General features: G+C 36.6%; 1 protein-coding gene across 2 annotated transcripts in view; it reads right to left on the bottom strand.

Moving 5' to 3' along the window:
* Positions 1–547: 547 nt before the first annotated feature.
* Positions 548–26,228, bottom strand: part of CPPED1 (calcineurin like phosphoesterase domain containing 1) — a 48,532-nt gene continuing 22,851 nt past the window's right edge. For both annotated transcript variants that reach the window (XM_026858957.1, XM_026858956.1), the window contains exons 3-4: positions 18,228–18,650; positions 548–2,374 (exon numbers count right to left, since the gene is read on the bottom strand). In XM_026858957.1, coding sequence (XP_026714758.1) covers positions 2,142–2,374; positions 18,228–18,650 — 656 coding nt within the window. In that variant the 3' untranslated portion in view covers positions 548–2,141. The remainder of the gene's footprint in view (positions 2,375–18,227; positions 18,651–26,228) is intronic.

Raw genomic sequence — 26,228 nt, 5'->3', positions numbered from 1 at the left:
TAACCCTGAAAATAAAATTTCAGAACACTATATATTACTATTAGCATTTTCATATTTGTGGGAAGACTTTCTCCTGGAGTTATGCTTTGATCTCCCAACCTTCATATATTTAGTTAAAATGATATCCTTTAATAAACAGGCATATTGAAAAACTGTTTAAACTTTTCCTCCATTCAGTTTTACAAAACTGCACTGGAGCAGAGAGAATACTCCATGCTCAGATTATGTCAGGTCCCTCCACTAAACTTCTTCAGCCTTATGATGTAAACTGACTTAAAAGATTTAAGTCATAGAGAGACTATTCTTCCCTCTGCAAAACAAACTGGCATCTCATTCTTGAAAGTGTTAATTAGCTGCAATTACTAAATAGCTCCCAGCTAGACAAGAACAAATTTTAAAAGTAATCAGTGACTTAAAAGATATCTAAGTCCACAGAGTTTTAAAACCAGAGTCTGAACTAATGAGTGCTTAACTTCCAGTGAAACTACCATTTGGGTATTAGGTACCTACCTGTTTTGAAGTACTCTAGCCTTAGATTTTAGTTCTCATTTCTCAGATGTTCCCTTGAAAATGAGACTGTGAAAACTTTCAACTAAGAGAAACCAGGCAGGGTATAAAGGCAAAATAATTCCCTCCTGAATCAAACATTATCTACGCTTAGGTTACTGTCATGGGACAGTAGTCCAGATGTTGTCCTGTCCATCTGCAGGTACAGCTGTTTCACTGGTGCAAGGAAATGCTACACAGGTAATTTTAGAATCTCACAAGTCCCACAAATCAAGCTTGCAGGAGCCTCCTAGATAAACTGTTGTGACTAAAACGTAATGAAACTGACTCTTCAGCACAGCATCATTTCATCTCTCTCACCATATTTAAATATCTGTAATATCCTCTAGGGAACAGTGATCTATGTGAGCATACATACAAATTGGTGGAATGAATTGCTTTTTCAGCCAGTATTGTGTTCTTCCCTCTTCAGGTGCTAAAGCTGCGCTATCTCTATTTCTAGATAACCTGTGGCATGGATTATAATGTGTTAAACAAAATATTTAAAAAATAAAAACAGGTATGTGTTAAGAACATGAAGACTTTTCTTCTATTTAACAGTAAACAAATCAGATATACTTGCTAAAAAAAAAAAAAAAGTTGGATTGCAGCACAAACTCCGTTTTATATAATTTAATTTTAAAGATTTATTGCAGTGAAGAAAACACACTTTTTAGTGTTTTCAATATTCAATATTGTGTAATATTACAGTAAGGCACTCCTAAATTGCATTTGAAATCAAAGCTCTCCCCTTGTCTAGGAACCAACGAACTGACTTCTGGTAACAGTATTCTGGTACAGAATATTTGCCTCATGCAATTATTCCAAATTCTGAAGCTATAGAAAGAATATATGCTAATTGAATGGTAGTTAACTTTCAAAAGGAAAATAGTTGTTCCATGCCTAGTTTCTGTCACTGGCATTTATATTAGCTTCATTTATAGACTTTTCATTAAATAGAACTAGGATATAACAGAAACTTGAACTGTGACTGCAAAAAAAGAATGTGTTTTCTCTCCCACTGCTGCTGGCTCTGAAGAGCTAAGAAAATAAAAGTGTAGGAAATGGGAGAAAATATGACCTGTAGGTAACAAGATCTGATCCAATGGTTACTAAATGTCAGTGGGAGTCTGTTGACTTCAGAGGTTTTGACATTTGTTTTTACGAAGTAAAAAATTGTTTTGTGTATTTATATTGTCTGGAATGTAACAGAAATTACTAAATTTATTCATTTCAAAATACCCTCTCAAATATAAAATTAAAATACTCTTAAAGGATTATCTAGAAGCTTCAATTCTCTTTGGTACACCTTCTCTCTAAAAAGAAAGTCTTATCTAGGAGTAAAGTAAAAATTGTCAGAACAGTTCTTTTCAATGATACATTATCATATTGGTTCTGCTATTCTTCCATATTCCTCACAGGTCTCATTTTCAAAAGGAGAAACACGTCAACACCTTTCCTGTTATTTAGGATGATAACAAATTGAGAGATGTTCTGGGGCATGGTACACAGTCAGAAATCTCTTCACCTTGGGGAAACTTTCTGAAACTCTATTTGTCTAATATGGAAAAAAAAGTTACATAATTTGACAGAGCCTAATTTTGCTTAGCAAGCATATCTAGCAGCTCTTTCTCTATGCCTTGGCTGCTCAGTTCATTTAAACTGTAGTATCTATGAACAATCTTTTCATCTGTAACTACAACCACTCGAAGCCCATGTGTATCTTCTCCCAGCTGACATCCTATTGCTGATGAAACCACCATTTCCAGTCCTTTGTAGGATCCCCCAGCATTCCTATGGTAATGTCCAGAAAATACAGCTTTAATACCTGTTTAAAAAAAGAACAGAAAAAGAGAGTATGTATTTAGTTAGCAGGTGATGTTTATGCATAAAATGTAGTTACAACAGAAGATACTGTTGAGGTTATTTACTGAGGCTTACACAGCTGCTGGAGTTGTAGAGAAAGTTCTATAGCAAGTACTACTGAAGGTGTCGTGTTTACCTTCATCCTTTAGTGGTTCATAAAGCATAAAATTAAAAGGAAACCATTTACCTGAACTTGCAGTTTAAACAAATGATTAGTAAACAGCAATAAATAATTCTAATAGTAATAAATAATTAGTAAAAACTTTATTCTGCTTCACTAGCTCTGTTTAGGGTTGCTGGACTCTGACATCTTTATGGTTACTGCTTGTCATCTTGCTACTCCTTTGGCTATAAAGAAGGAATGCTCTAGAGGAAGCATTTCTACAGGAAATTAGAAAAAAATTCTCAGGAATAGATAACTGCCTAAAGAATGACACTACTGAAACATGAGTTGAAAGCCATGGATTGTGGAGCTGTATTTGTCAATTAACATGCAGAAAAATCCCTAAGGAGAGCTTAAACCTGTTTATTAAGGCCAGTGGCCTTAAAAGAAAAAAAGGCAATAAAAAAACATAAATGAGAAGATAATTTGTAATCTCTTCTCAAAGACATCGGAGGGTTATCACAGATAGAATAGAGCCAGGTACATCAAAGAAACCTAATTCGCAGAAGAGGTTGGAGCTGTAATAAGAGGGGAAGAAAGACAAGAGCAGCCATAAACGGAAAGGTTGACAACCTGCAAGAGGAGTCAGGCTTGGTAATGACATGAACTAACATTTACCTAGTATGGAGTACAAACAAGGCAGGTTTATTGTGATTTCCTCTGTAGTTTTAATAACTTAAGGCTCTTCTGTTTATTTTAAAAAATATAGTAATTTTTTAATAAATAGTCATATTTTGGACTGTATTGGGGTAAAAAAATCACTTCATTATAAACTGGAAAAAAAAAATTGATCTGTTGAAGGAGACAACAATCTACTATATTGAAAATTTCTGTGTAGGTCGTATGAAAGTATCATCCAAGCTTGGTTAGAAGAAAAGCTAAATGACAAGCAGCAGCAGCAGGTAAAGAGGACAACCATACTTCATATTTAAGGCTTTATAATGTGCTTTGGAATCCCTGACTGAGTCATTGTCCAACTGATTAGCCAAATGAATGTTTAAAGAAGTTCAACCATTCTTGTCCTTCTCTAAGAATACGATAATTTAAAAAAAAAAAAATTAAGTTGCAAATGCTCTCTGACTTTGAACAACTCAGATGACCTATATGCCAGGTCTACTTTCCTGCTATGCTCCTCAGTAACTATGGGATTTTTGCAGAAATTTTGAAACAATTTCAAATTAAATGAAATTGTGTCATCCTCACCTCCAAACCAGTAATTTCCACTTTTTGTTTCTTCTGCCTTGCAAACATAGACAAATGAATTGGTAGAAGCTGTATTCACTACTCCGACTGGCCTTTCTTTACAGGTCATATTCACGCTAACAAATAGATTATTTTCCCCTCCCATTTGATGTTTTATAAATTTTAATCATATGTTTTTATTACTACAGAATAATGAAACTTTGTTTAGTCTCATGTGCCAAAAAAAGTAAAGAAAAACTCATTTTCCTGTCAAAGTTTGTAAACTTAGCATCTTTCTAGGAGAGAACAGCTATCATAGACAAGCATTTCATTTCCAGGTTATGTCAGCATCCTTCACCACTTAGCCATTCTATGCACTGTTGATAGATACAGCTGAGCATCATTCATAGTTTGACAAAAGATTATTCATCAGCTTTCTTGCTAATTTAAGATGGTGCATATTTTATTTGTATGAAAATGTAGAGTTACTATAAATAGCTAATTTTACAAACAGGTGTTGGGATTAATTTTTGGCATGCTCAGTCTAAGATCCTTAGATTTCAGACTATTACAGCTTCCCGAAGCTGCATCTAACACTATTTTATGCTGTTGTGAAACAGAAAAATTACTGAACCAGATGGCTGAAAATACTGGGAATTTTGTTGTTTATCACCAAGTGCAAAACACTTGGTGTGTATGTAAATTAAAATGTAAATGAATTTTATCTTTTGTTACAGAAAGTGTTTAGATCTGGTGTTGCTTTACAGTACTATTAATGACAATTCAAAATTTTTCAAACACACCTAAAGGATTTAGGTGAAATTTCTCTGTTGAAATACAATAGATTGTGTGTGTGCTCCTTAAATTATAATGATACTTTGATGGTTCTATATAAAGCATCTGAAAAAATATTAAGTTTATACTGAGTGACTCAAAAACCACACTAAATATTCACTCCAACTATGACTAGATAGCCAGAAGGTTATAAAAATAACTGGTTGCTTTATGAAGCTGAATCTTTCTTATTAGTTTGCTATGTTGGCCAAAAACCTTCTGTACTATAATAGAAAAATACTTTGCTGTCACTATTCTATAGATGCTGTACCTTGCTGAACATAATTTGTGTTTATACTGAAAAATAAATGAACAGGCCCAGTTCTAAACAGGTGCCTATGCCCGAGGAGGACAGCAGAGAAGAGTGAAGCTTCACACATGTGGGGACAAGAGGTGGCTACTGTGGGCTGTGTCAGGCTCCCTGATGGCACTCCCTTCCTCTGCTCACAGCCAGCGTCTTGCTCCCCACTTCAGGCTAAAAGCTGTCCTTAAATATGCAGAACTGATCGTTAACTTTCCAACCATTATTTTTATCATTACAGAATAATGAGCAAGCCTGTAAAGATACACAGGGATAGACACTGTGATGAAAACGCCAAACTTCATTTGATATTTTTCATATATTCCAGCAATCTGCCATTCCATGCTTAACACAAAATGTAACACATACTTAGTCCTGTTCTAGTGGTAGGCCAGAAAATGGGTAATTTGTGAGATACTATAACCTTAAATGACTGTTATTTTTTTTAAAAAAATTCCAAACTATTAACAACTGATTTTGCCTTCAGACAGCAGAAATTCCGAAAGAGCAATTTAAAGGCAGAGAGCTGTGATTAAGAACACACTATAACTTCACAAGAAAATCCTTATTTCTCTGGTCAGAAAAACTTTCTGCCCTTTCTCCTGCAGTAGATTTAGACCACTTTCACAATGATTAAATGAAAAGGGAAGTAGGTGAACCTGTCTTAAGACAGTTGGCTACATCAATCCTTTGCTTTTGTGACAGTGAGTGATTTGAAGGCTGATATAAAATACATAAACTATGCTCAAAGTATAGTTAAAAATTAAGCAGCTTGGAAAGCAAAATATAAATTATTCTGCTATGTGCCTGGTAAAAGCTACATGGGCTTTCATGTTTCAAAATCCAAACCCTTCTCAAATAGCAAATGACTCATGAGAATGAAGTTACCTTAACACTGAATAGTGGTATATAGACATTGTCAGCTAGAACTTGTCTGCTATCCTATTTTATATCAGTACTAATTCTCTTTGCTCAGTGTAACCTGCTCATCCATCTTATGAGTTACACTTGTAAGTAAGTCAGCATAACAACTCTGAGAGCTTGCTCTGACTCAGCTGCAGGAGCTAGCAAAACAGTTTGAGTTGTTTGTTTGTTTGTTTTAAATCTTTGGAGAAACTCGGTCAGAATACCTCAAAAGGCAATGGTGGAATATAAAAGCCCTGTGACATAACGGGCTCTTTGGTGAGATTTGGTAATTTCTAGATTTTATTTGGGTCCTTAAAATCATAATACAAAGATGTTTTACAAGTGATGCTACGGTCAGTTTGAGAGCGAGCAGTCACTTCTCAGCTCTTACCATGTTGCAGCTTACTACAGTGGCTGTCTAACATAAGCAATTCAAGCAGCAGAACTAAGTGTTTCTTTCTTTCTCATACGCACACCTATCCAAACCATGAGGCTTCACTTGCCTCCTCTACCCCCAACCTTTCTGCAGTAACAGGCAGAACATGCCCATCCAGAGCTGTTTATGGTGTGGCTGGGCATTCTTTTCTTGCTTCCTAATACAGATAGCAAAACAGAACATTGTGAGACCTTTACATATGACGTCCTACTTGTTAAAGTGGGACCCATCTTGCCTTGTGTGGCACTGTTCTTAAAAAAGCAAGCCCTGATGGGCTAGGAGAGGATTATTGAGTAGATGAGGCTGCTTACTGCAGCCTCTGAATTAAGGCATTTGTGGGGAGCATGGAAGATATACTGAGCTTAAGTTTACCAATTTGCTTTTGGCTTAAAGCTGCATGTAATGGATCCACATACGTAGCACTTTCCTGTCCTTCAAGCACTTAAAAATAACCAGTGGTCTCCAGCACCATTCTAGATTCCACTCTTAGGCATCTAGCATGGACCTGACTGTATCTCGGTCTTTCCCTGCAGACTTAAGCAGCAGCTAAATGAAGGATCAAGGATTGAACATTCAGGAACCTAACGTTTGGCCTGATTGATTACCACCAGATAGATGTGTAAAATATCCTTACCAGCTTCCACTAAGTGACAGTGCTACAACAGTAACAAGTTCTTTTCAATATTTTCCTCTTTTTGTGAAGGTAAGCAAAACTACCCTAGTCTATGAAAAACTTTGGAAAAAGTAACAATCATAAAACCATCGTGAGGTGTAAAGCCATGTGACACTTTTAGTAAGGGAAGGGAAATAAAGTGCTGCCTTTTTGCTGGAAGCATCTGTGTTCCTAAGGTAGCATCTTCCTACCATCCAAAGAATTTAACCTTTGGAATTAAAAGAGGTACAGAAACCAAGCCTTTGTGTCACCATACATGTAAACAAACAGTTTCGGTGTAAAGAGAATGACAGAGGATACAACAGTAATAAAGCAACTTTGGTTATGATCAAAACAATAATCTCCCCTTGTCTGAGAATTCAATGGAAGATTTTGAGAAACCCATCCTAGACAGCAGATAGACACCAGGTAAAATGTTCTGCCCACAGATCATGCAGATTTTTTTTTTTTTTTGGGGGTGGGGTGGGGTGTCAAATACTGCAACTTCATCACAATTATGTTTAGCATCTGCTAACTGCCTACATGCAAGAAGGTATTTTGGTATGGAACTGAAGTAAGCAGCACAAATATGACACCTGAGTCCAGAGGGGATGTAATTTAAAATCTCTTTTATCTCCTGTTGGCTATGGGAGGCAGATTCTGCCTAAACAAGCTGGTGTTTATGGGATCTGTTCATCCAAATTCCCTCTTTTAGCATATGTATGTCATTCAGATCCTAATGGCAGTAGACGGATGTTCAGTGCTGAAATGCCCTTGTGGATGAGGCTGCTCAGCATCAGCCTCTGCTAGAACTTAGTATCTGCTTTAGGTACTTCCCAGGGACAATTCTGCCCAGTCTTCAGTTTTGAGGAACTCTCTATTTCCAGTGCCAGTATTAATTCTTGTTATTGTTGTGTCACAGTATGTTACATCTTGAACAAAGAAACAAGCTGGTCACTGCTGCTTATAAATAGAAGTCTAACTGATGTTTTTTCTTCAATAGCACTTTTTTTTGTTCACTCAACTGTATTCCACTCAGTTTTCTTAACATAAGAAGGAAATCTGAACCAGTCAATGCAATAATACTAAGATGACAAGCAAGCAATTTACTTTGCTCTTGCTTTTGATCTTAAACATAAAAAGAATCTTAGAGATGTATGCACTCAAATTTAATTTATTCATTTCAGATGTTTTTCTGAAGTAATACTGTCAAGTTGCTAGCAAGCCCTCCCCACCCCTTTTTCTTTTTTTCCTAAACTCTGTGAGGAAAAGAACAGTGTCCTGGCAGGCCACACTTTTACAGCTAGCTTCAAGATATCCTCAGGTCAGTTAAATGCATCCAGCTATATACAAAAAGGTACAGTCCCTCCCCACTATGGGGAAAAAAAAAGGTAGAGCAGTGATTTGTTTTTAATTTGTGGTTTCTGAAATAGCAGTTGGGAAAAGCTTTGATATAAAAGGTGTATGAAATACTAAAAAACTACTCTGTAAATAAACATCCAAGGGATCATACCTTCTCAAGCATTCATTATTTCATTTTTTATGAAATACATAGTGATTTGAATTTAAATGTGACTGGAGGTTTCACAGTATCCATTAACCAAAAAAAGCAGGATCCATTACTGCAAGCCACTATTCATATCTAATGGATTATTCATTAAAAGAAAAAAGGGCTTAAAATCAAAATAAAGTAAAAAACTGTGCAGATAGTTACTATAACAAAAAAAAAAAAAAAAAAAAAAAGCAAAACAACCCACAGGCACTGTCACTGTGATCATCATCATCTGATGACAGACTGCATAGCAGTACAACAGTTACGGAGTATCTGCTATGGAAAAAAGGCCTGAATAGACAAAGTAATTTTTGATCTGACCAGGACTGGAAGCAAGGCACTCAGGTTGGGTGCCATCCTGTGTTGGACACCAGGTCTTGTTCTGTCTGTTCTAAAACTGTACTTGGATCATGAAAACACCTAAAACCAACAAGCTTCATGCCTTCACACCACACATGAGTTGTCAGATTGAATCAATTTGAAAAAAAAAAACCCAGTGTCTTTATAAAAAAAGGTTTAAATACAGGAATTGATTCTGATTCTGGTAAACTGACATCCTTTATAATTTTCTGATCAAGCATAAAAAGTGCTGACAAAGCTGAATCTGAAAGACAAAAAGATTTACTGTTTCCAAACATCTGATCATAAGGCCTTTTCCTTGTAGAATAACACATTCCTGCTGAAGATTGAAATACCTATTTTGGTACAAATTCTATGAACCCAAAGCAGCCTAATTAGGGTAAATGATTAATGACATAACCAACCAAAACATGGATTGTTCAAGAGTCAGCTGAAGAGGTGTAATACATATGTTGATAAGCTTTAGACTTTTCATTAGCGTGACCATGAAATGAGTCGAAAAATACTTTGGTTTTATGCTAATTCACACATTGCAGTATGTCACTTCAGACTGTATGGCTACACTGTGGCTTTGACAAGGCAAGAGGTTAAGTGCTGAGGAGATTAATTAGTAGCTCATACAATCCAGCATACTACTACTGATGCTATCTGTATGTTCATTCATAAGCAGACTCTTTAACATACAACTCACTTTAAAAAAAAAAAGTAAAGCAAAATTAATATTTTCATTTGGATACCTTTTTCCAAGTCAAAAACATGATACGAACATTTTGCTCATGGTTTCCATTGCAGAGATTTCTCAACAGAAAATTCAAAACCACCTCTGAAGACTTAGTCCCCCCTCCCTTATTTCCAGTATCTGCTTTCTAAAGCCAGCTCAACAAATAAGTAGTCATTGCAAGAGCTTCAGCAAACTCTTGTTGATTTGCATCTTTTGCAGTTTAACAGCTCTGGTAAGATGGACAATTTTTACCAGCATTTCCCTTTTTCTCTTGGTTTGCTCTTCAAACGTTTTGAACCAAAACAGCACACTGTATTAAAAAGGGTTTTTCTTACACAGACGGTGTAATGGGTACCGTCTCACTGGCCTAATAGGGAAAGAAATCTAAACAAGTATCCAAGATTTGCCTTGGATGCTTCATGGAAAAGACTGGTACAGAAAGGACAGCCAGGCTCAGGAGCAACTGCACATATACAAGCATCACATCCTCAAAGACTGCATTAGCTCTGATTTAAAATTATTCTTTGTAATGATGACCATCTTATAGCACTTCTGATTTCCCAAACAACCCAAAGCAAAATAATGTTGTGAAAGAAACTGAGTCCTATATGAAATATTCACCACCTCTTTTGGGCCTGCTGACGCTGAAAAAAATCCGAAAGCAACCTTTAGCTACCCATGTTGTTAGCATCCTGTTGATTTTATTTCTGACAAGAATCAGATGAGAAAATAGTTCATTACATGAAAAGAGACTACATACTGAATATCACGCAGAAGGCAGTTTGTCTGTGAGCAGGAGAAGCTAAGGTTATTTTACAGAATTTAAAAAGCACAGCATCTTCTTCCCACAAGTTATAGTTTATCACTCAGAGAAACCCTTCTAAACAACAGTTCTGTGGCACGAGGGAAAAGGGTCAGCATGATTCTGACATAATTACACTGTAAAAGAACAAAGGCATTTAGCTGTGTCTCATGGGTAATTCCCCCGAGAGTGATTACATCCCAGTCTTAGCTTACTGTGCAGTTGCACTCCCATAATTCCCAGATTCTTCTTCCTTACTTGGTACTCTACTGCTGTTGTATTCTGTCGCGTAGAAAAATGCATGAACATGGAAGACTGGGCATGTTTTCAACTCCATCTGGGGCAGGAAGAAAGGGGAATATGGCCTGCCTTCTCTGTGTGGACCAACAGACAACCACATCTTTTTTAATCAGTTTTTTGACCCGTCTTCTTGTTTAAGGAGTAGTTAAGTCATTATAAAATGTCTCCATTTTAAATGTGAAATACTAGCCAAGTTGTCTTTTTGCTTTATTAAGCAGAACAGGTCCATAACAATGCAACAGTAAGATTTTGTGAAATACATGCATTTTCCTAACTTTTTGAAAAATTTGATGTTTCCTAGTTTAATCCTCAAAGGAAATCTAGTTGCAATGATTACAGAAATCCAAATAGGTTAAAACAGGATAGAAAATAATGCACCCACATTTATCCTGAAATATTAAAAATAAAGAAACATACACCTAGAAAACAGGTTTTTTTCTCACACAATCACATGATACTGGGCTGGAATTCAGACTTAAACTAGTTTAAATTCCAGGTGCATCTGACTCCAGTTTCTATAATTACACTCACTTCCATGGCTTTCTTCCAAAGCACCCTGAATTCAGAAGAAGCTGTCTTCCAACTCTAGTTACTAATGTACAAAAATCATTTTGTGGTAGGTTTGCTGTGTCCAAAATGTAACTGGCCTAGCCGCAGTTGGAAATCAAACTGCTCAACCAAGCACTATGGACAGTGTAAAAAACATAGGAAGAAAATTACCAGTATAAAAATAAACCAAAGAAAAGCAAGCAGATTTTCCAAATTAGGAAGAGAATGCCTGGAATAATCAGCATAAGCAATCAGTAGCATGCTTTATTTAGACTGAGCCTTCAATTAAATAAATGCTTTTCTCAGCAAAAGCAAATGAGACTATAAGAACTAGAAGGCTAAATTAGTGCAATATGAATGACATAATAAATATGTAATGGGTACAGCACAGACCTTCTCCTCCCATGCACTCTGTAGAGAATTTTGGGAAAAAAGTGGTTCTGACTGAGCAATGAAATTTATCACACGGTCCAGATTATAACCCTTTAAATGCTGATTAAGGAACTATTTTTTACAGTAACTGCAGACATGAATCAATGTTCACTGCATTTCATTTACAGATTTATGGCTCTCAATACAGACTACAGATGAAGTTCAAAGCAAACAAAAGGAGGCATTTCACATAGATGTGAAACATGAAACTCCCTCCCACAGACCACTGTGAAAGCTAAGGTTTCAAAAATCAACTGAACAAATCTACAAAAGAATCACTAAATTGCACTAAATTGATGACATTAATATGATACGGTAAGCCCTGAAAGAAAAATTGTTAGATAGGGCTGTTCAAGTTCAACAATAAAATGAGGTTTAAAACAGAATTATGCTTATCTAAACGTCACTGCTTCACTGGCCAAACCTCTTGCTCAATCACGGACTGAAGAAAGAGGATATACTAGCAAAAACTGATCCTACATGTATTTGCCCCTAAAACTGCAGGAGCTAGAGAGGAGCAGCAGTAGAGCCAGAATGGAAGCAAACAGGTGGAGAAGCAGTTCTGTAAAGAAAGGAAATTGTACTGAGTGAAAAACCTGAATGTTATCAATACTCTAGTTCCCTCTCAGCATTTTCATAGGCAGGAAAACAAGTACTATCCAGGCACAGGAAGATGCTACTATCAGAGACGTGTGTGTCTGTGTACGCCCACACACATGTATGTGTAGATACATATTTTTTAAAAGGCAATGCTTCTGGCAAATACAACCATTTAAGTCACGTAGATAAATTGATCTTGAGTACTTCCCTTGGAGTATCAGGCACAAACTGGCTTTTCTTTCTTCCTTTTACTTGCAGCACACAGCTGCTTTCTGAAGTGCTGAACAACGTGGTCAGTTCAACAGTACTACCTGTTTCTCAGAACAGATTTGTACTCCAAAATGAAGTTCTTTCAGCTTCCCTATAAGAGCACACATTAACCGCAGATATTTTTTTGCCATACTTTTTTTTCCTCCCTAGGCAGGTGGTGTGAATCATTTTTTCAAGACTCCAGTGTTACAAAGCAAATGATAATATTTAGTAGTCTTTGTAAACAAAATCTCTCATGTGGAATAGAATTGATTTTAGCTCATTGCAATTTGAGAGTGCTCACATCACCCCATCTGCCAAGCAGGTGTTACAGCAGCAAAGATGTGAAAGCATCAGTCACAGCACTTAACGGAACCGTTCAGTGCTCAGGCAGTTCTCAGACCTTGTTCTCCAAGAAACCCCCAATGATTTCCCACCAACAGAGCTCCAGCAGAAGGAAGCAGTCCCACTGGTAAGTGTTGGGGATCAAACACCCTCCATTTCATAACCTCTTCAGTCAACCTTATATAACAACTTTGTAGAATTATTTTGTGTAGACCTTTAGAAGCTCTGTGTTATCCTACGTGCTTCATGAGAGGAGCTGTGTGAATAAACCACAACTGAGTAATTAGAATTTACAGCACACAGCACTATAAGCATCATAAAAACATCCCATGTACTGTTGTTTGCAAACATAATCCTGCAAACTTGCAGGAAAACTTTCTTAAATTTACTTTGTAGACTAAAGAATCCAGAATTTGATGCAGCTGGCGGTCAGTGGGTCTGTGTAAGTGGGAGACAAGATACTGCTTTGCCAAGTATAGCTACATCAGAAGTATTTTTATATAGGACGACATGGAATAGAGCTATATAGACAAAGGTCTTTGTCTCACTTGTTTTTCCTGTATAATCAGAGGAGAAACAACAGGCACAGCCAAAGGGTGATTCCAGATCACCTCATTAGAGTGCTGGTCCAAATAAGCTTTTAGAGGTGCTGTCTATAGAAGGTTACTCTCTGCTTCAGGTTAATTTTTGTGAATGCCTCTTGTGACCTTTCAGTGGAATTTATCTCCTGGCTTTGCTACTTTTTTTCATTTGAGAGTGAAGCTTTCTCAGAGACCTGACAAAACCCTAAACAATCCCGGTATGCTGTGTGCTCTAAGGATCAAAAAGAAGTTTTTATCAACCAAAACTATAGCCCAGTGGATAAAACAGATTTCAAAAATTTATCTATTTTCTACTTGCTGCTGATTTCTTGAACAAAATGTCTGTGTGTATCTATATGCTGGATTACATTTTCATACCTGGGCAATGGTATTAAAAACCACTGTTCTTACACAATGGTGTAGAAGATATCAAACTGGGTCACTCTACCTGTATCATGAGTGCATCATTTCAAGGTTGAACGAGGCTGATCTAAATCACTGAAGTTGAGAGTATTTAAATCTAAATTATCTTAAATACTGACAAAGTGACACATAAGCAAGCACTGAGATTACTCACACAGTGTATGGGCTTTGCCAAAATCAAGGTCTCAATGGCAGGAAGAAGAAAATATTACTCCCTTGTCAACTTTGATTACACAACAAAGAAAATAATGAAACACAGCATATGTTGTCTGGTAAATTTTAGAAACAACAGCTTTCAGCACTCTGTGCTTTAATTTTGAGTTCAAATATATCTCAGCTGTGGATGTTCAGAAAGCTGCTTCTTCCTTTAATACTACTTCCCTGTCATAACATTTCTAATAGGAGTATTGCAATGTAGGTATCACCCACTTTTAATGAGTAAAGGTGTTAGAAGTATAGCACCTACAATCGGAAATACAATGAAAAAATATGCCATTTAATAAAGTTAGGTTATTTATCCTCATATGTACAAACTAATTATTTTTAACCACATCTGAAAAACTGCTTTGAAGACATTTAGATGAACTTAAAACTTTTTAATTAAAAAAGATGGAGACTGCAGGGAATTTCCTTTTATATTTTATATATATTATCTAGTGACTCTCTCTTGGATGCAAAATCTCTCACCTAGATAGACCACCTATACTCTTCAACTCACTTCTGAACCAAAGTGTCTTTTCTCAACTTTGTTCGTGAAAATCCAACTATTAATGTAGGTTTTATTCAACAGAGCCCTTAAACAAGTTCAGTCATTTGCTGGAATGTTTTAGTTCATTCACACCATCAAGAAACATTTATTACTATTTTGTGTTAAGTAACGTAAGTAATTTTAGTGCGTCAGTGATGGTTCTCAGGACAAAAAGTCTTTAAAAGATTATAGCTCAACAAAAATACCCATGCTTTTCAGGTCATAGAAAAAAAATTCTAACATCCTAAGAATATTATACTGGAATGAGATATGTAAGAAAAAAGTATGTCCTCTATTACATAAACTGCTTAATTTAAAAACTAATTTATTACTTATGTTTATCAAAGACACATAACATGCAGACCAGATTTTTGGCTAGGCCACTATGACAATTTTTTATTTTCCCTAGAAAGCTATAAGCAAACCTATTTATATAAGCACTATAAAATTCTTAAAAGCTGAATATGCATTTCACACAGCAGAGTAGAGTGACTCCAGTAGATCTCTCAGATGAGAACGTCAGGTCAGCTCAGTCACAGTTCCTGCACACAGGTTTTTTTCTGTACTTAACTTTGGCATGTAGAGGAGACAGAGCTTTGACAGCTGAGGCTAAACTTTCAGCAGTTATACAGATCTGCTTTCAGAAATGTATTTTCACTTAAATGATAAACTGTGTTCTCAACTGAGTTGATTTTCACTGTCACTGAAATCACTTTTCAAGGACAATACTTGTTATAATGCATTTAAAGAAAAAATGGGCTAGGAGGATTTCTTAGACATGCAGCTTACAAGTATGGTTTAACTTTGCATAGTAGTAATACATATTTACAAATGCCAGATTTTCAATTTATAAATATTTATCATAAGGACATGATTTTATCTTTAATTAGCCCAACTGTTAAGGACACTTCTAATGTGAGAAATGTAATTCAGTATTTTGTACCAGATGTACAAGACAGCTAGTCTTTTATCTCTGCTTGTAATGAGTGGATACTTAAACCAAAAGCATTATGTAATACGTAAGTGATGAGAAGAGAATAACTACAGAAGTCTGGGTTCTGAATTTAAAATAATAATTTTCTAAAGTTGCATACCTCACTTTGAAGCACCTATGCTGTATCACCATACTTTAAGTATCCGATTATTTTCTACACAAACCCACATGAATTTCTTTGCTCATAGCACAACCTGAATTACTAGATTGTCCTTCCTTTCCTGTCTCTAACCAGGTGAGTTACGGCTGAGTTATGTTTGACGCTTCTAGAAAATATATAAACATGAAACCTGGGATAATTCCAGGTCTCATCCTGGGTTATTAACAACTGAAATATGATGCCCATCTGATAACAACACATTGACAAACATAGCAACCCCTAAAACATGCACATTATACTGAAATTTTTCATAATTACACAACAAACCTTTGGACTGGTTGGAGATTACTGAATCAGCAAGAGAGCAGGAGGAAGGAAGCACTGGTGACAGGTCAGAGGAAGAAGAATAGCAGCAGCCTTACGGACTCATTAAAAAGGCAGACTTTTTCCCAAGTAAATATTTATATCAAATTTCTAAATTAAGTGCTATAAGGGGTTAGCCTTCTTAAACTGCAAGTCATAGTTTAAAAAAGAAAAGCAGCAAAATGGATTGGGATTTCATTAACAATATTCTGTGTCTTAATCCTCCAAGAATGTATGAAGTGAACTGGGGGAAAAACAATTTCATGTCTAATGACATGCTGAAATCGATTATTCTTTGGCAAAGAAGAGAGCTGGAAAATAAGTGGTGTCATTGCTTATCTGTTCATCTATCCTACCACGATAACTGCCTGTTTACAATCCACTGATAACATTTTGTGGTCTTATAAAGACTGTTCTTCAATTGAATAATAAAATGGAAACAGAATGCACCTGTTACTAAGGAAACTCTGAGCCAACTTTTGATTCAGCTCATTTTTCTCAGCAGTCTTCAGTTACACTGAGCTGCTTGCTCTGTGTTCATTTAATTAGCAAAATGTTTGATTATTTGATTGCGAATATTACCTATTGACTCATTTACTTACTGTATAAAACAGCAAGGAAAAGATCAATGTTTTAACATATTCACGAAGGAACCAAACAACACATAATTTTGGGAGGATTTTTAGGGGTGGGAACAAGGGGGACAAACGGAAATGATGGAGGGAAGGTACAAATGGGATGTTGGCACAGAAAGGAGTTTGGGAATTTCTTCCCTAGAGTTGTCTTGTCTTGCTGTCTTCCCATTCCCTCTTCTCCCATCATTTGAAGACTACTCAACTTTTGGTTAAGCCTCTGGATACACATTAGGAGAATCTGTCTGAAATACCACTCTAAGACATGATAACTTAACAGTGATAAATGGTACAATGATAACATTCTGCATTTCTTTTATCTTGTGATTAATTACATTCCCAGTACTGAGTGCTGCCAAATTCTGGATGACAGAAAACTCTAGAACAGAACTGCTTTGGTTTCCATACTGATGCTCATTTACTGGGATACACCTGTATGGTAATGGCCTTCTGCTAACAAGCTCTCCGATGAACCAGGATGTATTTTGAGTCAATAGTACGTAAGCAGTCATTTAGCTGCCCAACTTTCTGGAAGTGATACTTCCCACTATATTAACACTAGCACAAAAATTAAAAAAGATATTATGAGGTATTCTCAGTGTGGCTTCTTATGGGAAAAAACCCCACTTGTAAAACTTGAATCTGCGAATGTGTCAGTCCCCTGGAGAGCCCTCAGACAGCTCTGAATTTTAGCCCCACTGATTGGAAACAGTAGGAGATTCAGAGCTTGGAAATGAGACTGGTTTTGGATGAGTCCAGGCTTAACAATTATATGGAAAATTGGGAACAATATCATAAACAATTTGCATTGTTCAGTAATCTGAATAACGTGTTCTCTTATAGATATAGAGAAAATGACGCTCCAATGCAGCAATGGCAGGCTGGCAGGAAATTCTGAGGGACTGGCACACTCCAGGAACATGAAGGCAATTAACTGGAAACAATGGGAACAGCATAGAGGAGTAGCTCCATACTGTCTGTCTCTGTGGAATTCAAGTGTTATCAGATGAAGCTAATGGATTTGGTACAATATATTTGTTTAGCGCATGTGGCACCTGCCCTTCATCCCAGAAATGGCCCCTATTAGTAATGGATATGCAAAGGATTGATCTTAGCAGAGCAAGACTCTTTTTAACACTGAATAAATCTGGAGTGCATTACACTCTTGGTTTAAAATTGGCTCAGTGTGGGAGAAAACAACCTCCAAGGTAATTCTGAATTCTGTTTCCATGTTTTATGTAAAACATAAATCCTGTATTTTTCTCCTATGGCAATACCTGATCTCCCACTCCTTAGGCAGGAAAAATTCAGGTTGTCTTACACCGATCAGTACTTGAAAAATTGAATCCTTGCTATTTATTTTAAAGGGTTTTTCACTTACACTTTTTTACTTTTCACTCAAAGTTAAATTTTGCTTGGTACAATTAGATTCAGTTGATAATTTTGACCTACAGGTAACAACGAGGCTTACAAGCAGTACCTAAAATTCCTTGAAAACAGTACCATTTAAGTTAAATGTATTTTGTCTGACAGCATATCCATTAACAATCTGAAACAAAAATTCAAAAATAGGAAAATTTTAAAAAATACCTGCTTTATGAAACTTTTCCATTATCTCTTGACGAACTGATTTTTCCAAGTTGAAATAGTCATGGGCTTCATCAGGTTTTTTCAGAAACAGGGGGATGTGCTGAAATACTATTATATGCTTGCATTTATGTTTTTGAGCAACAGCCAGTTGCTCATTGAGCCACACATCCTGGGCTTGCTTTAACTCAGGGCATCTGGAAGAATCGAAGTATAACTGAGAATTCAGCACAAGAAAGAAAACTCCTCCAACCCAAAAGCTGAAGTAGTCATCTCCCCAGTTCTTGCAATAATTATCTATTGTTTCTTTTGTTGGTGTATTGCCAATATCATGATTTCCACTGACAAATACCAATGGTATGTCCTGGTTGGTGTTCTTCAGAACATTCTTTAAATCCTGCTCTTGGTCCTTCCTCCACTGACTTCCTATAGAAAAAAACAAACACATCTTAGTGTTTATGCTGTTTTCCTACCCTCATTGTTAGCTTTTGTTTATTGAACTATACATAGTAAGAAAATATTCTATATCAGAATATTCTATATGTGATCATCACATGCAAGGATCTAGAACACATCTTCACTTTTAATATTGTATGTCCACTCAACCCTTTCCCCTCCTTATCATGTACTCAGCCATTTTCAATGGCTTACCTTAAGCAAGGCTCTGGACAGGAACAATCAGCATAGTAGTAGGTGATATAATAGTTAGTCTTTTGCACCAAAAGCTTTAGTAGTCTAACTCTTTTTATCTACAGGCTGATGATGTAGCAAAAAAAAAATAAAATGCAGCAACCTTAGATGGTGTAAGAGCTTTACACAAGGGTACAAACAGGGTCAACTTTTGATTTATATTTTATGGCTGTGCAAAGGAACTAAGGTTGGTGCTTTTTTCATTACAAGAACTACTTTAACAGCAAAAAAATAATTAGTGTCTTGTGGTGACTTGTTTATATAAGTCTGTTTTAATAAGGAGCATGGCATTAATTTCAAAGAAAGGCAATTGTGTACTTTGCTAGTTTTTCCCTCATCTCTGTTTCTATATTAATATGCATTCCCAGACAGTTACTTTTTTGGTTGTCAGAAATTTGTCCTTGTCTAGGAAGATTTACCTAATTGCTAGATTAATTTACACTGAAAAAAATTTAGAAAGGGTTTTTTTAAAAAAAGTTATTTTATTCCAATGATGACAGAGGTTTTAAGTTCACTGAAAAGTAATCTTTAATCAGAAACCACTGATATGTTTATTATTCATGAATTAAACTGAACATTTATGAATTGTATTTTCTCCTGCAATACATATCTAACACAGGCCCATTTCACAAATAACTGCGTTTTTTAACCAAGAAGTTGTAACAGGATTTTTACCACAACTCTGAAATTGGATTTATAACATATATTTGCATACATGTCTAGGCAAATCAATCATCATGTATTTTTAAATTCTGTTCTATTTTTGTAACTACATATCTATATTATACATATAAATATACTAGAGGGGCTCCTGTAATGTAACTATGAGAGAAAAGATTTTTTCCTCCATGTTTCTTCAAAATACTTACGATCAATATGTTGACAAACACTGACCCTTAGTGTCATTATTAGTGAAGATTTCAATTCATTTTCCATACCCTATAGATACAGGCTTAAGTTCCGACTTACTGCTGTTACTAGAATTCTACAACTTTAGAAAAATACTGGGAAAAACCATATTATGTCTAAATTATGTCTAAATGTAAAGACATATGTGGGGTTTGATATGTGGTGTCTAAAGTCAAAATCCACAACTCTCTTGTGTTTAACTGCTGTACAGCGTAGAAAATGATTGTAGCAAAGTCTTTGAGTAACTTGAAAAATATTGGGCATATGACAGCCAGTGTAGTCTAGAAAGTAGTGGACAGCAGATCAGTTTGTGCAGTATATTAATGTACCAGGACCACGGTCAGTTTAGGCTGTCCTTCCAGGTATGGAAAATATCCTCATTAATTCTAAAAAAAAAACCCCAAAAACCAGGGCAAATGACATCTCATGTTATTTGGAGGAGCTGGATTTTAAAAAAATAAAACAAAAAATTTAAATAAATCTGGGACACTTTGTTGTTCATGGGCTAGGGAACCTGGCTGAGAAAGCTGCTTTTTCTGCCGCTCCCCACCTTCCTATGCAAAGAGTTGGAAATTTCAAGCTATAAATATTAAAATGTACAGGGGAGGGGAGTGGGGAAAAGACTCTGTTAAAATATATGTAAACACATTACACCATGTTAATCTCCATGCTATCACTTTAGGAAATTTAGCTAACAATTTCAGAGTATAAAGACATTTATGCATAAGTTACAGAAATAATTTGTAGAATTATGTATACCTCTTCCCCGTGGTGAAATTCAAGCTCTAGAGACTAACACTTAGATTAGATTTGTCGACAGCAGGGCACTGGTTCCCCAATTTAATGCAATATTATTTCTATAGCAACAGAGAGACATATTCAGTGTTTTATTGCAGAAAACAGATTGCTCAAAATGGAAAACAAGGTCTCTGCCCAAAGAGTCTTGGAAAACATACTAAGTAAAGATTATTTTAGGACAGTTGTCTCTTGGCTTGACCTTTTCTTGGTAGAAGGTCAAAAAACTTCAAAACCAGAGAAACCTATGGAGATAAAGGTGGGAAAAGGCAGAGTAATGTCTCTGTACTCTGGGTGTAGTGCTTGAGATGAAGGGCTAGGACACACACATAACAGTGAGTTGTAGTACAGGAGCATGCACTGTTTGTGCTGAAGGGAGCCATGCCACTATTCAGTGCCCCCCTGAAGGCCCTCCTCCTAAATTACAACTGAGGTAATTAATAGATATAGAAGATAAAGAAGAGATAAAGTGATAACGAAGGAAGCCACTAGAAAACTACAGTGGTCACTGCCATAGCATAAAAAATATCCCCTTTAATCTCTATCAGGCAGAGAGCTAACTACAATATTTAATTATCCCAATTATTTTTATTTGATGGCATGTATTTCTTTAGCTTAGATAGAGGTTTGTTTCAGGTGAGTAGGAAACAAAGGTAATGCCAAGAGGCAATATATAAAAAAAAAACAAACAAGGGAAGTGTCAGGGTACATGTAACTGAAGTTAATTTCTGTTTATCCTGGCATCATGTGCAGTGACATTTTTAAATCCCAGGTTATGATATTCTATCTGTATGTTCGGTTCTGTAAATACAGCCTTGCCCTGAGATACATTACTTCACAAATTAATAGCCCATAAAGGGCAGTTTGGCTTTCATGAAAAAAAAAAAAAAAGAAGTGAGAACTGTTGCTAGTGTAGTTCCCTACAGTTTTCTGCAGCTTCCCAATCTACCAGTTTTGAAAGCTGAGAGATCTGAACAGGAGCATAAAGGTGCAGTGTCAACATCTCTATTGCAGTACATCTTTCTCTTGTATATTATATCACTATTTGCCTAAACACTTGCAATATTCTTTCCTGCATTACTTAAGAGTCAAGATAACCTGCCTTCACTCACCGAAAGAGCATATTTCACAAAATAATGTACTTTTAAAGCATTTTGCTGAAGCTCGCTTCTGTCAGCAGAAGTAAAAGTCAACAGATTATTCTGCCAAAAAAAAAAAAATTCCTTTAGCTACTAATCCACAGTTAGAGTTTAGTTTGATATTCCACAGAATAGAGCCCCTCTTTACAAAGCTGGGTTTGGGTTTTTTAATGCACTAGCTATAAAAACAACCGGAAGCACTGTTTACCCCCAAACCACATCTCTGCAATCAATGCATGTTGATCGCAATTTTGCATCAGAGGCATCTCTTCACTTACAGTAACCTCTACCAACATTGCAACTTTTTCCGCAGAAGTATTCCAAATGAAAAATTAGCAATCAGTTAACAATAGCACCCATTTTTTCTAATGATATGGATTAGGAGAGGGAAGGGGGGGGGTTATAATGGTATTATTATTAGGTGGTACCTCCAGGCGTTTTTGTGCCAGTGTTAGAACAACTCCAAGTACACCCCCAAGGCAGGAGAAGCTTGCCAGCCCCTATGAGGGGACATAGGTGTGGTGGGAATGGTGGGGGTATTGGCCTGAATCTCCAGTTCATGTAATTTTCCAAGAGATGGAAGCCCCAGTGAGGTAAACCATCTTCTTTCAACAATCAAAGCTATAGGTCATAAATTCAGAGAGATCTTCTGGCACAAGATGACCCAGGTACAGGACAGAACTGCAGCAGCTCAACCCATGATAGTGATGTAGCTGCTGTTTCTAAGCCTCCTTCTGGGGGTGAGTTTTCTCAGGAGCCAGGACAGTACCTCTTGTTTACCCCCTTTAAATCTTGACACAGTACTGTGTCATGGTTTGCTACAGGAAAGGCTATAGATGTTAAAAAAGAAAAAAAAAGGTGGAACTAACATCTGGCTTTTAAAGTTTGGCAAGGGGGACTCTATCCAAGCCATAGTACATATTTACATCCCCACTGATGCTTTGCACTAAGTTACAGCAGTCTCTGTCCCTGTAACACCTTCACTCGGTTTAGACTGAGGACCAGCACTGGCATTCTTAGGATGAAGCTAAGCAAAATGTCTTCAGCCAATTTAACAACATGTAAAAATGTAAAAAATAATTTTCTGAATTACTTGGTCTCAATATTTCAATGTATCTTAAAAGTGTCCCAAACTTAGAGGAGTTTCAAACATGTAATTTTTAAAGGAAAGCACAAATTTTCAGCATGAAAAAGACAATTAAAAAGAAAATTGTTTAACTATGAGCTTCTGTGAGAGCAACACTTGAAAAGACCTGATATGACAACTGCAATCTGCCTAACATTTAATCAAAGAGACTGATGATCAAAGAACAGGTAAGATCTAAACTGTAGATTAAAATTCTATACAAAATATCAAATAGTAACTAAATTTGATAAAAGCAAAACACCAGCAATGAAAATGGAATTTATAAAAACACTGGGCCCATTCCTTCTGTAATTATTATGATATCAGAAGAATTACTCTGGCATCAAAAGACAAGTAATTCTTGTTGGAAGCAATCACATGATTGTTTATACAAACAAAAGACAGATTTGTCTGTTTTCTGGGGCCTTACAGTGCATCACAATTGCTTTCATCAAAGACTCTAATTATTTTGGCCATTTTCATGTTCTTGAGATGTTTGTCCCTTCTTTTTGTTTTGTTTTCATGGCTGTCTGCAGTTGCTCTACTCCTTTTGCATGCTATTTAGAGGACCATCCCTAGTAGTATTCCCTAACTTTCCAGAGAAGAGAAGAGGAGACTCCAAGGCTATATTCACAGCATGCTCCTTTTCTAAGTACCTCCACTGAAACAAATTTAACTGCTACCTCTCTCCCTCTGTGGGAAAGCAGTCTCATCCTGTTCAAAATGGGCTTGCCTCTCATCTCTGCTGTCGTTTTGGATACCTGGCTGTTGGCTCCGGCTTAACGGGGCTACAACTAAGCTCCTACATCATCCCTCTCAGCATCTCTCAGCTGACCCCCTACCCAGTGACAGCCCCATTGATGCGCCTGTCACTTGGAAGACAGCACAGGCCCAAATGCAATGGTATCATCAAGACCAGACAGTATCTTACAGGCTCCTTCTGCAATTAGATCTTACCGCATCTAATTTTTATGCGCTGCCATAAATAAAAGTTTAACTGAGCTTTAATCTTGTCACATCTCAAATACTGATACACGGTTTCCTCTGATCTTTGCAAATGCAACCCAGCATCCCTTCAGAGCACTGATGCAGACAGAGCTTTCCCACCCCAAAGCTCTGACACCATTTGTTGCTGTGCTGCCTTCTTTCCTAACCTCCCCCGTATCATCAATACAGCCAACTCCTCTTTACAGTCATGGCTGAACTCTTCCCCTCTCCTCATTTGTTTCCACGTTACCATCCCATAAAAGAAATGATCCTCTCATTGTTCATGAACAGTGAGAAAAAGACACCTTGCTCTCCACTTCACATTCAGTTTTCCCAGGATGCTACAAAAATGTGGTAACAGACAGGGCACTGGTATAGAAAGGAAAGATCTATCAGGCCACCCAGTTCAGTCTCACTGGTTCTCTTGTTAGTCTGTACTCTTCATTGTTTCTTGTTTTAAAATTCCCCTCTGGCATGTGCCATAATGAAGTTGTGCAATACACTGTGTCATTCCAAATTATTATATGCAAGAATAAGCTGATCAATTTTAATAAACCCTGTATGTCTGAAATAATTTTTTCTGGCTTAGTCTGTGCCGTAATAACTAAAATGTCTCCTCTAACTTATTTAGATATATATATTTCTAATATGCAAATAGTCTGAAAAAAATCTATGGTGCGAAAAAATATTATTACACAGTTAATGTAAATATGACTAGATTCACTACTGGACAAACTGATTACTCAGTCTAACTTATAAAGAACCTCATCTCATTAGTTCCACTGAAAAGCAAACATTGAAATAATATTTGTCTACAGCTAATGATTTTTTCAGTACATTAGAAACAAGTAATGATCTGTTCTGAGACACAAAAAGTGATCACAATAAAGAATTTCCTTGCATGAAAACAAAAATTAAATTTATTTTATAGATTTTATCATTGAAACAAGAAGGATACTTAAATCCTAAAAATTAGCTAATAATTAACAATTATAATAGCAAAGCAATGACAAAACCGCAAAAGTGAACGAGGAAGCCTATTAGGGGATCAACTGCTCCTAGAGTTCCAGTGCACGGCATTAAATATAATGACTGCAAATGCTGACATTTCTCTGAGTGCCAGCCACACAGGTGCCCACTTAACAACCTAATTCGTGGCATTTACTGTTCGACCTTCTGCTGTGAAAATAAGTATTATGCTTCACTCAAGCACAACTCTGCTCTTCTTATCCTTACTCATCTCCTAGCTATGCAGAGCTGTCACAACAAGCACGGGCCTTCACTGCCTTTGGGTCTGTTCTTCTGATGAAATCATCACAAGCAGAAAAAAATACCACAGTGTTACAGGAGTTACAACAATAAAGTCAATAAAAACAGGCCAAAGGTATGAAAGTATTGTTTCCAATAACTGTTCATTTTTAGGAGACAGAGCAAGATTTTTATTCTTTCACACTTTCTTCAAATGATTACCTGTTAGTTTTACAGCTGAGGCCTTTATCCTATTTATTTGTTCATATGAAGTAGTTACAGCACAACTAATAACTCTGAAACACTCGGCCCTTAAGTCTGACGAAACTGGCCTGTTCAACTGAGAAACACTTTCAATAAGTGGGTACAATTACTTAAAGACATGTACTTTTCCTGATGTCTAAGGCATTGTCTATCCTTAGAAAGACATCTTTGCTATCAGAACAAGTGCAGAATGAAAAGGCAGTATCAGTCAGAGTCAATGGTTCAGACAAATCACTTCCCCTTTAGAATATGCCTTCTTAACCCAAATAAACTTTTGCCAGGTTGTCTTTGTTCCATACTCATGTTGGCTATGAGGTGCTCAGAGAAGAGCTTACAATACAAACAGGTGAGGTGCCATGGTCAGAGCGGTAATGCAGCTTGCTCAGAGCCACAGATGCTCTAGCCCAATTCCTACCCATTAACCATGTTACCCTCCACCAACTACCTAACAGTTGGCAGTCGGTAAGACTTGGTTCAGCTTGATTAACTGAGTCAAAGTTACGTGGGCTAGATCTTCTGCCACTGACTTCCAAGTAAGAAGAAAATCCTTTACAAGTCAGAGGGATGGAAACGCCTGGACATGCGCCTTCTAAAAAGCAAATACTTTTAATCTAGACAGTTCTAATCCCCTCGTCCGGCCATACTTGCATAATGCAAAGTACTGACTTTCTGCATGTTACTCTTTAGAAATAGCAAATCCAATTCCAAGAAAACAAAGGAGGCAACAAAGATTCTAACACAGAGACACACTTACTGTACAACGGGCCAAATACATAACTACCTGTGGATGTCCACTCCTTGTATACATTTTCAAATGTTCATAGGTGGGAGCTGAACTGCTAAAGC

Source organism: Athene cunicularia (genome assembly GCF_003259725.1).
Source record: "Athene cunicularia isolate RWA chromosome 14 unlocalized genomic scaffold, athCun1 chr14_part1, whole genome shotgun sequence".
Classification (NCBI taxonomy): Eukaryota; Metazoa; Chordata; class Aves; order Strigiformes; family Strigidae; genus Athene; species Athene cunicularia.
This window is presented reverse-complemented; position numbering and strand designations above follow the sequence as displayed.